Genomic DNA, 12,393 nt, shown 5'->3' on the forward strand with positions numbered 1-12,393 from the left:
AACCTCTCCTTCCTATTCTCACTCAAGACTGCTTGCCTGCCTGTCTGTCTAGCCCTGTATTTCCATGGTTTTTGTATCCAGGTTGGATTGTCCCATAGACAAGTCAAGAGGGATGGCTGGACTGCCCAGCGGAGGGGTGTGTGTGTGTGTGTGTGTGTGTGCAGGTATTACTATCAATGTGTGGCCAAAATTTGGACAAATTTCCCCACAAAGATAGTAAATCCTGAAAAAACAATGTTGTGGGGACATCCCCACTTTGTGAAACACCTTTACAAGAACTAAATAAGCCTTCCAAAAAAAAAAAAAAAAAAAAAAAAGTGCCAAAATATTTAGTTTGTTGACGACTTTCACCCTGTGTGGAGTTTTGTTTGACTGGAGTCAGAACTAGTAAATAAAAATATAATGAGAGTCAATGAGAAGTCCCCACAAATACAGGAATGCAAACGTGTGTGTGTGTCTTTGTCCACACTTGCTGTATTCTGGAAACCAGCTAACATGACCCATCTGGGAGTACTGGACTGGGGCACAGTCTTCATGGTACAGCCCACCCCATCAGACAGGGAGCACACTGCATCTGCTATACTGCTGGTCATATTCAATACTGCCTGTTCCGTCGTTCATTGTTTTATTGGCAATAATATTGGTCTACCTTACAGCACAGTATTATACCCTCAAAAACTAATGCTGGGCAATATAACTAGAATAGGCAGAAGGACAGGCCAGAAACAGTAATAGTAAAGTATCGTGCCTGTACACCAGCAGCTTCTCATGTGTTACTGTAACCTCCCAAAGCTGGAACCTGTAACTGTCCAATGCTCAGATCTCTACAGACTGTGTTCACTGCAGATGTCCGGTGGGTCACGAGTGAACTGATCCAGACCGAGGCAATGACAAAGCCACCCCGAGAGGTTATTCCCATGAAGACCCTGCCAAGGCTCGGGTTGCAATGCTACAGAACGCTGGTAGATGAGGGAGTGCTTACGGAGCTACGAATCACTGGAGAAGATTCATGGCAATGTTTCACTGCAGCCATCAAGAGCACATGGTGCTGAGGTCACCCGTGTTGTTTGCTGTGGTTGCTCAGTAAATGTTCATCACAAGATTATCAGACAAGTGTGTTTGGGCTCCTTCACTCTGGAACTCTCTTCCAAACTGTATCCGGAATGCTGAGTCATCTGTAATTTTAAATCCAATCCCAAAACACATTTCTTTGATTTTGATTGGTTCTTTTGCTAGTGAGCAGACTGGAGATATTTTTGCTTTCTGGTTCTTTTTTGCAGAGAGCCTGGGATGCTTGCACATAAAGGGTGCTAAAGAAATGATTTAACTGCCACCAAAATGAAAATTCTGAGTGGGCTGCCATCATGTGTAGGTTTGTACTTGTTTTTTTGTTTTTTTTAATTCTAATAATGATTATTTGTTTCAATAAAACCCTTCCTATGGGGTTACTGAGTTCTGAGAAAGACACAGATTGTGACAATTTCATTTAGAATGCTGGCCTGCTGAGGCGGTGATGTAATGCCTGCTGTGGAATGCTGAGGTGAGGTGATGTCATAATCCGAGCTGGAATGCGGAGATGACGTCAGGAGCTATGGGCTTTGGTGATGTTAGCGTGTGATTGAAAGTGGAGAGATCTCATGAGTCAGGCTACAGCAAAGCAAAGACCAAAGAAACCAGGTCCAGCAGACAAAGTTTCAACACTGTGACAGACTGATGAGAAATAATAAATAATCACCGTTTCAGGGAAGTTAGTGAATGACTGCAATGCTGATGTGCTGGTAATTCAAGCGATGCAATATTCTAGTAATGAGCTGGGAATGTGGTGATGTGCCTGACACGTAACTACATGATGCATCTATCCACATGGGACCTAAGGTGTTGTAGGTGGAATAGAGCAGTGTTTCAAACTACATCGATGCTCTGTTAAAACAACGCAGAGCACAACAATATTATTACTGTTTCAAGACAAAGTTCTATTTCAAAGTATTACAATAATGTATTTATGTTCATGATTCTGCATGTTTTTTTTGTAATCTGAGGTCCAATTATAAAGATGTCTGTGAAGTATATCAAGCTGTCGAACAAAACAAAAAATTGCAACTTACGAGCATTGTGCATGGCATGTGGAGCATGCAAGTGCTTGTGGGTTATCATTTCTGTTAGACTATAGTGCTGACTGATGGAAATGTAAAGCAAGCATGATGCGGCTGTGAGCCCATCCATAACTCTCACAGGACCTTCAGCCATGGCGCGGGAACGCGAGTAGTAAAGAGGGGGGAGGCTGCGGTTCTGCAGTACCCAGTGTGCTGGACTATCTTATAGGACTGGGAGCCTCTAAGCAGAGATGGTGTGGACGCAGTGACGGTAGCATTGCAAGCCCTCGCCCATCCCGGTTTGCCCCTGATGGTATGGAGAGGCGGAAGAACCTTTTGGCTGGAGCTGAGCTCTTGTTTTCTTGGGTGTGCCTTTGTGTTTGGGGGGGGTGTGGGGAGGGGGATGCTGCCTGGTTTGGTGGGGCTGGCTGGTCGGGCGGGCTGGCCAGAGCTTTATCATTAGCCTGCGGCTCCTCGTTAGACTCCTTAATCTCTCCCAGGTGCACCGGCTTCTCCTTCTTTTTCTCTGTGCCGCTGCAAAAACAACAAGGGTGTGAGTTGGGAGAGAAGAGGGATTAAAAAAAACAACAAAACAAACCGAGACATGTGGAATAATTACTAGTGGAATGTATTTAGAATTTGCAAAACTTTAAAAGATATGGTGGAACAAGTACTTCTGCCAACAGCCGGTTTGTTCAAGAGCTGTGTCTGGCTGTGCAGGTGGTGTATCGCAGTATATAGCCTTCATGAAGGTTCACAATGTGGAATCTAGGTGAGGGCTGGACTGGCATGTCGTGGCGTTCAGGATCACTCTTTCACCTATAGGAATCCCAGGGGGTTCTCCTGGACAGCCTGGATAAAGAACTGCTTTCCAGACAGACCTCTGAGCCGGTGCGGCACCAAGATTCATTAATGTAGGCTGTGATCCAGGGTTCGACAAATGAATTGAAACTTGGCTCCATGGTTAATGGTTTAATCTGTAGAAGGCAGGGAGCTGTGATTCTAAAGCTCTGTTCAGACTCAGAAGTGCTGGCTGACCCTTGGGGCACACCAAATCCCAGCGTCTCTCCAGCTCGACAAACTGGGACCGAACCCCAGCCTCTCTCCAGCTCGACAAACCGGGACCGAACCCCAGCCTCTCTCCAGCTCGACAAACCGGGACCGAACCCCAGCCTCTCTCCAGCTCGACAAACCGGGACCGAACCCCAGCCTCTCTCCAGCTCGACAAACTGGGACCGAACCCCAGCCTCTCTCCAGCTCGACAAACTGGGACCGAACCCCAGCCTCTCTCCAGCTCGACAAACTGGGACCGAACCCCAGCCTCTCTCCAGCTCGACAAACTGGGACCGAACCCCAGCCTCTCTCCAGCTCGACAAACTGGGTGCAAGACGACACTAGCCTCAAATCAGACGGGCTTCTGTCTTCGGATCTGGAGTCCGCTTTCCTGCATCAACCCTTAAGCAAAGACCATGTCTTTGGAATTCTGGACTAAGCTACCATTTGCACTAGGGATGTAATAGATTAATAAATTCATACCGTTTTTACATAACAGGTAACGTATTTTACAAATTGATAAAATGTGCCTGGCATTTTGTGTTTTAAAAGGAAATATCCAACAAAACATGTGCTCTTTACGCACTGTGTCTGAACTCTGCATCTCCTCTGCCTGTTACTTTTTTATTTTGCAACATATGACGTTGGGTTTGGCATGATTAGTCGACTAGTCTCAAGCTGTCGATTTCCGGTGTTCGTATGCAGAGCACAGCAGCTGCCGTCAAAATAGAAAAGGGAGGACTGTAAAGATGGAGTGGCCAAAACGAAGTTAGTGCTGTAGCTATACCTGACCATGTGGAACAGACAAGAATACTTCCATGTCAGTGCTTTTAGGTGAAGACTATGTTCTAAACCCGGATGATAACGAAGTTGAAAATGAAGTGGAAAGTTACTTCAGGAACCCTTGCCCTGCGTTGTATTGCTGTCCAGGATCCTCACTGTATTGCAGACTGTGCAGTCCAGGATCCTCTGTGTCTGCAGACTGTCTTTAACACAGACTGTAAATCAGCTGTGTACAAGACACTGGAACACGCCAACCTGTTCATTTCTCTGAATAAAAAACTCTTGTATTGTATTTTGCAGTCTTGAGTATATATATATATATATATATATATATATATATATATATATATATATATATATATATATATATATATATATATATATCACATATATCAATTGGACCATATTTAGTTTTCTGAGGGGACATTTAGGATTTTTAGCAAAAGACCGAACTTTTTCTTGGATTTTTTTGTGTAAATAGTTGCCGAAGGCATTATAAGTTAATGTTATGTTTCATGTTCGCTGACATTTTCGTCATCTTTACCGAGTACAGTGGTTTGAATTTTGATTAATTTTTTTAAACTAAGATGTTGTAGTTCAGTGGTTGTGGGCACAGTTTGTTAAAGTTGCAGTTTATCTCTGGGCATTTCAAACAACAGGAAAAAAAGCTTGTCTTTTACGTACTTGCTTTTAAAATGGATTCATAGCATTAATTTATAAGAATCTTGAAAAATGAACTGTTGATTGCTAGGCTAAATTTATGGGATGGTAACGTGTATTTTAGTTTTTTTAATGGTGTTTTATTTAATGTGAAACCAGTGTCCCCTGTAGCAGATCGAGATTAACTCTGAAGGAGATACTAGACACACAGAAAGGTGTACCTGTACACACATCTGTGATAGTCGCGATGCAATTAACAAGGGTCTGTGCTCTCAGCTTCCTCTTTTTATTTTTGGTAAACAGATGTCAATGCATGACAAAGACTAAACATATGTGGAAAGGGTACTTATTTAAAGGGTATTTATTTAAAGAGTATTTATTTAAAAGGTATTTATTTAAAGAGTATTTATTTAAAGGGTATTTATTTAAAGAGTATTTATTTAAAGGGTATTTATTTAAAGAGTATTTATTTAAAGGGTATTTAAAGAGTATTTATTTAAAGGGTATTTATTTAAAGAGTATTTATTTAAAGGGTATTTATTTAAAGAGTATTTATTTAAAGGGTATTTAGTGTGATGGTGTAACTACGGTTAAACGGTTAACCAATAGAAATCAAATTGTTTAAACAGATTTCTTATTAAATGATATTTACATTCCTAGTTTGCACACTAGGTATGGTCTCTTAGAAGGGCTGGCGTGGACTGGAACATCCAGCATTGGGTTTGATATTATGAACGGATGTGCATGTGGCGCCCAGACATGGTACAATAAGCAGAGCTTGTCTATATACATGGTGAGGAGCTGAGGAAAGGTCACACAAGCATTTCTTTTTGTTTCAGATGTCTGACAGACTGTCAGTTGCAGAATGTGCAGCTGGTTCTTTAAGCTGGGGGTAGAGAAGCACATAGACTAAAACCCAGTCACATTGTTATCACTACCCTATCCCCGGGTGCGAGGTGGCTGGCAGTACAATTCATTCTGCTGCTGGGTTGAATGAATAACAGTTGCACGACGTTGAAAGGGAAAAGTCAATAATGATACAATGGTTATCTTTCCTCTCAATACACGTCACATTTGCGTGAGGACTTATTTATTTTAGCTGCTATTAAATGAGCAGTTGTTATAAAATGGATACATTTGCAGATAAAACTGAAACTGTAGAGCAGTCACAGGAACATAACCCTAACGTTACCCAGCAGGAAATGCAGTAGAATGGTTGATTACACTGAAGTGTTTCAGTGGTGACTGAGGGTGCACAAAGACACAGTCCGTAGAGACGGGACACCCATACTGTACCTGCTCCACTCCCACCTTTTAAACCAGATGTTCATACCAGACAGTTGCTTTTCAAAGCATAAAACAGGAGACAACTGGTTGTTAATTAATTCAAGTCAGACAATCACATTTGCTAGCCGATTCCTCCACTCTGTTTTTCAGAAAGGAAAACAAACATTAATGTTAATGTTACGGAAGTCAGATTCTCTTTATTTCCTAAACGTTTAAAACTTTAGAATTAAGCCTGTTTAAATGATTTTCAGCTAATAGCATAGCCCACACCGAGCAGCCCTCCATTAGAGAGCTGTTACTGTTTAATGCTCCACTGCAACAGAAATGCAGATGAGACTACATGTGCCTACAGTCATGTGTATGTGGAGAAGACTGAACATTCAATAATCAATCTCACACTGAACACACCCTACTGGATAAACACCGCGCAGATCTCTATACTGCACATGCATGTCTCTGACAGTTCAAACTACAAACCCCTATTACAAACACAACACTTTAATCACTGCACAGTACTGTGCTTAAAAGAAATAAGCAGAGTTGTTCATAAATAGCTTGAAACAGTTTGTACATGTTCTTTTCTTTTTTAAATAAAATTTGCTGCACACTCTCAACAGAGCTCAGTGGATCTGCCACCCGCTCTCCTGTTATGAGACAGGCTACTGTACTCACCCTTAGAAAAGTCCAGCACGGTATTTTTGCATGGCATTCTTTAACTTTTACCATGCTTTGCCTATGGCGATACCATGCCTTCAGTATAGTTTACCCTGGTGTGCCATCTTTTTTGAATATGCTTTGCCATACCTCTCTGTGCCTATTTTACAGTGCTTACCTATGCTTCACCGTGCTTTCACTGTGTTTTATTCCACTTTGTTATGCTTTTCTAAGTGCAGTGTCTGACTTGCTTGCTTGTACCTTTTAGCAGCGGAGGCGAGCGTTTCTTTCCTGGCGATGGACACGGAGGGGCTGTGGCTGGGCTTGCGGCTGGAGCTGCTGCTGCTGCCATTGGCTATACAGGACATGGAGTAGGCTTCTCTGAGAGCTGGCTGACCTGCACAGCAATGGAGAGAAGAGAGGGGGGGGGGGATTAACTGGAGTGTGCCTCCCCGTAGCCACGCGCCATACACACTTCCATTGGAGAACAATTCGAGAACTGTATTTGGAAGAACGGGCATGACAAACAAGTGAGCAGCCGGACAGCACTGGAGGAAGTAATAACAGGTCTGTGCTTCCCCTGGGCACGGCAGCACAAAGCAGATCCACCTGCAAAGGGAAGCAAGAATGCAAACCCAGTGCAGAGGCAGCAGGAGAATTTGAAAAGCACACTTCCCTGTTCCAATGTGTAAGGCTACGAGCCAGCCTGCCTCTGCGCGCTTCTATGGGAGAGTCTGGGGGCATAACCACGTCTGCTCTATCAACATGGGTCTGGAGATGCAATGTGAGTTTGCTCTCTCAACATGGGTCTCGAGATGCTGTGAGTCTGCTCTCTCAACATGGGTCTGGAGATGCAATGTGAGTCTGCTCTCTCAACATGGGTCTGGAGATGCAATGTGAGTCTGCTCTCTCAACATGGGTCTGGAGATGCAATGTGAGTCTGCTCTCTCAACATGGGTCTGGAGATGCAATGTGAGTCTGCTCTCTCAACATGGGTCTGGAGATGCAATGTGAGTCTGCTCTCTCAACATGGGTCTGGAGATGCAATGTGAGTCTGCTCTCTCAACATGGGTCTGGAGATGCAATGTGAGTCTGCTCTCTCAACATGGGTCTGGAGATGCAATGTGAGTCTGCTCTCTCAACATGGGTCTGGAGATGCAATGTGAGTCTGCTCTCTCAACATGGGTCTGGAGATGCAATGTGAGTCTGCTCTCTCAACATGGGTCTCGAGATGCAATGTGAGTCTGCTCTCTCAACATGGGTCTGGAGATGCAGTGTGAGTCTGCTCTCTCAACATGGGCCTGGAGATGCAATGTGAGTCTGCTCTCTCAACCTGGGTCTGGAGATGCAGTGTGAGTCTGCTCTCTCAACCTGGGTCTGGAGATGCAGTGTGAGTCTGCTCTCTCAACCTGGGTCTGGAGATGCAATGTGAGTCTGCTCTCTCAACATGGGTCTGGAGATGCAATGTGAGTCTGCTCTCTCAACCTAAGTCTCGAGATGCAATGTGAGTCTGCTCTCTCAACATGGGTCTGGAGATGCAGTGTGAGTCTGCTCTCTCAACATGGGTCTCGAGATGCAGTGTGAGTCTGCTCTCTTAACATGGGTCTCGAGATGCAATGTGAGTCTGCTCTCTCAACATGGGTCTCGAGATGCAGTGTGAGTCTGCTCTCTCAACATGGGTCTGGAGATGCAATGTGAGTCTGCTCTCTCAACATGGATCTGGAGATGCAATGTGACTCTGCTCTCTCAACCTGGGTCTGGAGATGCAATGTGAGTCTGGTCTCTCAACCTGGGTCTCGAGATGCAATGTACTGAGGCAGGGGAATGTGTGTCTGCTCTTGCATGGGGCCAGCAGGTGTAATTCAACTTCTGTCTGTCCAGTTCTCACAATGTGTGCGCCTCCATGAAGCACAGCCCATCTGGCAGCACATAAAAACACTCTATAGTGTAGTTGAACTTAAAGCCAGTGCAGAGGGGTTTATTTCAGACTGCCTGAAGCCTCCGTACTCTTTTTCATAGTAAAAAGTGCACAACTGCAATGAACTAGTCACATGCACAACACATTCATTTTCAAGTCATGACCCCCATGGCGATCGCTACAGAATTAGATGAATATGGTCCAGAGCAGGGGTCGGCACCATATCGAGTGGTGACGGACAAACAAAACGGAAGTTATATACAATTCCATGCATGTGTGTGTGTTAGACGAATTCACTGCCACGGACATGCGTGTCCATGTAGGGACAAGTTGCTGACCCCTGGTCCAGAGGCAAAGCAATGAAACTCTTTCAGCTCTTGCTCAGTCATTTTCTTTTTTTTAAGCTTTATTAATTTATAGAACCACAAACATTTTACAGAACAGTTTTCCTTTGTTGAAATATAAAAAATTAATAAACCTCATGCCTCGATTTTCAGATGGCTGCCAATCCTCGGTTTTGAATTGCCTGAGAGCTGACAGTCTAAACATCACAGCGAGCACCCGGCTCCACAGAGCAGCTGGGGTGGGAAGACAGCAATTCACAGCCTGGAGGAGTTGCACATATTATAAAAAGAGGATCAGTAATATAAGGAAGAGCATCCACCCAAGCAGACACAATAAGGCTGTAATTCCATCAGGGGTTCTGGGTCGCTCAGTGTTTTTCCTCAACCTTGCTTCTTGTGGCTTATCAGTGTCACCAGGGTTGGTGTATTTTATTTTAGGGATGGAAATAAGACCCTTATTGCACAGCAGTTTGATCCAGTCCTGGTTTTACTAGGAATTTAATCAGACACACCTATACACTGGGGCTGATCAAGCTCATATCAAAACCTGGAATGGATAGAACATCTATGCAATAGGAGTTTCCATCCCTGTATTGCATTAATAATACTAGACTCAGTTTCTCCCTTTTCTGAGACAAATACATCTTGGAGGCTGCTTGCTGTTTCTACAATCAGAGGATGTACCATTCACAGTATTATTAGCTACAGTTCTGAATTGACTGTTAAACTCTGCAGGTTAATGGCAAAGGCCATTAGTGCATTTCATTAGTCAGGAAACACAATTCGCTCCGCAATAAAACACCCAAGGATATCAGCATACAGCACTAGAAAACATGATGCTGGCAACATGGCTCAGCAGCTCCTGCTGTAAAGTTTAAACAGCTCTGGATGAAGGATAGCGCGTGTGGGAGCTAGGTTGATCAGCTCTATCAAAAGATCCCTTTGCTGTCCTGATAACTGTTACAGTGCCAGCCTGGACAGTGACCCTGCAGGAGTGAGGCGTGAGGAGGAGAGCAGCTCTGTAAAGAAAGAGTGTGGCACAGTGGAGAGACAGAGACGAGGGAAAAGTGTCAGGAAGAACAGGCTGCGAAGCGGGACACGAAGGTCATCAGCAGATACAGTTGTGCAGGTAACCCACAAAGAATGGAGGAATTCACCATGAACTCGGGAATCTGGTAGCGAATACTCAAGATGTCAAGTTTACTTAACCCTCTGAGCTGAAAACAGAATACTGAATTACGTCTTTATGCACAAATTTGTTATAGTTGGCAAGTGTGCTTTCTTCTTTTCTACTTTAAATAAACACACAGAAAGGCTTCATTATACCCCTATGGGTAGACAGCTGTGCAAAACTCAGAGCATATTTATTAAATCAGGGTTTGAAACAGATGAGAGGTTCTGACCTGGCATTGGCCTGGCTTGTATTGGGGGCACACAGGGATGATGAGTTGTAGAGAATGGGAATTGCTTCTGATTCAATTAAACAAATCAGCAGCTGAACAAGAGGGGAGGACTTCTTCTAATAAGAGCAGCTCTGCAAGCGTGGCCCCTGAGTCAGCAGCAAGAGCCACAGAACAGGCCAGGCACAGACACAGACACAGACACAGACATTGACGCAGGCACAGAGACAGGCACAGAGACAGGCACAGGCACATACACTGACACAGGCACAGAGACAGGCACAGACACTGACACAGGCACAGAGAAGGGCAGAGACAGGCACAGACACAGAGTGGCACATACACTGACACAGGCACAGAGACAGACACAGGGTCAGGCACAGACACATACAGACACAGACACAGGATCAGGCACAGACACAGGCGTACGTGTGGATTCCAGTTTTATGAGTCTCTTCCTGCCTCGTCTCGCTCCAGCAGACATTCCAAATACAAGCAGGCTTCAGGTTTATTCTTTTACTGTTGATCAACATCCAGACCTCCACTACAGTAGCTGTAGATGTGGTGATTGTAAATCTGCAAGAGGCAGCCTCCAAAACAGCCCCTTTCGAGCAAGAAATGATTAAGTCGGGGTTTTGAAGCAAAACGTACTGTGCAAACCGAGGCATAGAATTCACTTACAGTGTTCAAAACAACAGGGCGAGACCTTACCCATGAGCCTCTATTGGAACACAATGCATTATTTACTGCAGCAGCACTGCTGATGGAGATCAATAAAATGGCACTGCAATAAAGCAAACCTGTTTACTTGCAGCCATGAGGTTTCCAAGAGCGGTCATTTAATCTGAGGGCCAGCTGATTAGGGACAGTAAATGATAATCCCTCAGTCCAGTCTGCACCTGAACTCCCCCGACCTCAGCTGAATCAGCCCCTAATTGAATCAGCGTCAGGATCTGTTTCCATCAGCATAATGCAGCTCAACTTTTATCTTGGTTTTCTCTGCTTCCTGATGTGTGTGTATGTGTGATAATTTTTACTAATGTTCTTTTTAGCATTCTATGTAAAAAAGAGCTACACATTTCAGTACTAATAACTACGAGGCGCGGTTGTCAAAATTAATATCACAGCTAAAAAATAAAAAATAATCAATTTCACAGTAAATTTCCAAATTTCTGAAGCCATTGATGTTTTGGTCCAGTATTCTTCTTTAAGAAGTTTCCACTTTTCAGTGTTAACACAGCGACCGAAGCAAAGACCTGAATCATTTCCACACACCCAGAATCCTGACCATTCAGCCCATGGGCTGCTCACTACACAGCAGCCAGGACGCCTGGCCTTCAGGGTGTGGGCTCGGGATGTCTTGACTAGGACATCTGCCTGGCCACAGTGATCCCCTAACCCTAGCTCTGCACACAGTAATGCTCTAACCCTAGCTCTGCTCACAGTAATGCTCTAACCCTAGCTCTGCACACAGTAATGCTCTAACCCTAGCTCTGCTCACAGTAATGCTCTAACCCTAGCTCTGCACACAGTAATGCTCTAACCCTAGCTCTGCTCACAGTAATGCTCTAACCCTAGCTCTGCACACAGTAATGCTCTAACCCTAGCTCTGCACACAGTAATGCTCTAAATCTAGCTCTGCCCACAGTAATGCTCTAACCCTAGCTCTGCTCACAGTAATGCTCTAACCCTAGCTCTGCTCAGTGATCCTCTAACCCTAGCTCTGCACACAGTAATGCTCTAACCCTAGCTCTACTCACAGTAATGCTCTAACCCTAGCTCTGCTCACAGTAATGCTCTAACCCTAGCTCTGCTCACAGTAATGCTCTAACCCTAGCTCTGCTCACAGTAATGCTCTAACCCTAGCTCTGCTCACAGTAATGCTCTAACCCTAGCTCTGCACACAGTAATGCTCTAACCCTAGCTCTGCCCACAGTAATGCTCTAACCCTAGCTCTGCTCACAGTAATGCTCTAACCCTAGCTCTGCACACAGTAATGCTCTAACCCTAGCTCTGCTCACAGTAATGCTCTAAACTAGCTCTGCTCACAGTAATGCTCTCTAGCTCTGCTCACAGTAATGCTCTAACCCTAGCTCTGCTCACAGTAATGCTCTAACCCTAGCTCTGCTCACAGTAATGCTCTAACCCTAGCTCTACTCACAGTAATGCTCTAACCCTAGCTCTGCTCACAGTAATGCTCT

General features: G+C 44.5%; 1 protein-coding gene across 1 annotated transcript in view; it reads right to left on the reverse strand.

Annotated features, from left to right (window-relative positions):
- LOC121316460 (echinoderm microtubule-associated protein-like 4) overlaps positions 1-12,393 on the reverse strand; it is a 140,440-nt gene that overhangs the window by 43,116 nt on the left and 84,931 nt on the right. The window contains exons 3-4 of the mRNA XM_041251525.1: positions 6,792-6,927; positions 2,427-2,627 (exon numbers count right to left, since the gene is read on the reverse strand). Of these exons, the coding sequence (XP_041107459.1) occupies positions 2,427-2,627; positions 6,792-6,927 (337 nt within the window). The remainder of the gene's footprint in view (positions 1-2,426; positions 2,628-6,791; positions 6,928-12,393) is intronic.

Source organism: Polyodon spathula, chromosome 5 (assembly GCF_017654505.1).
Source record: "Polyodon spathula isolate WHYD16114869_AA chromosome 5, ASM1765450v1, whole genome shotgun sequence".
NCBI lineage: Eukaryota > Metazoa > Chordata > Actinopteri > Acipenseriformes > Polyodontidae > Polyodon > Polyodon spathula.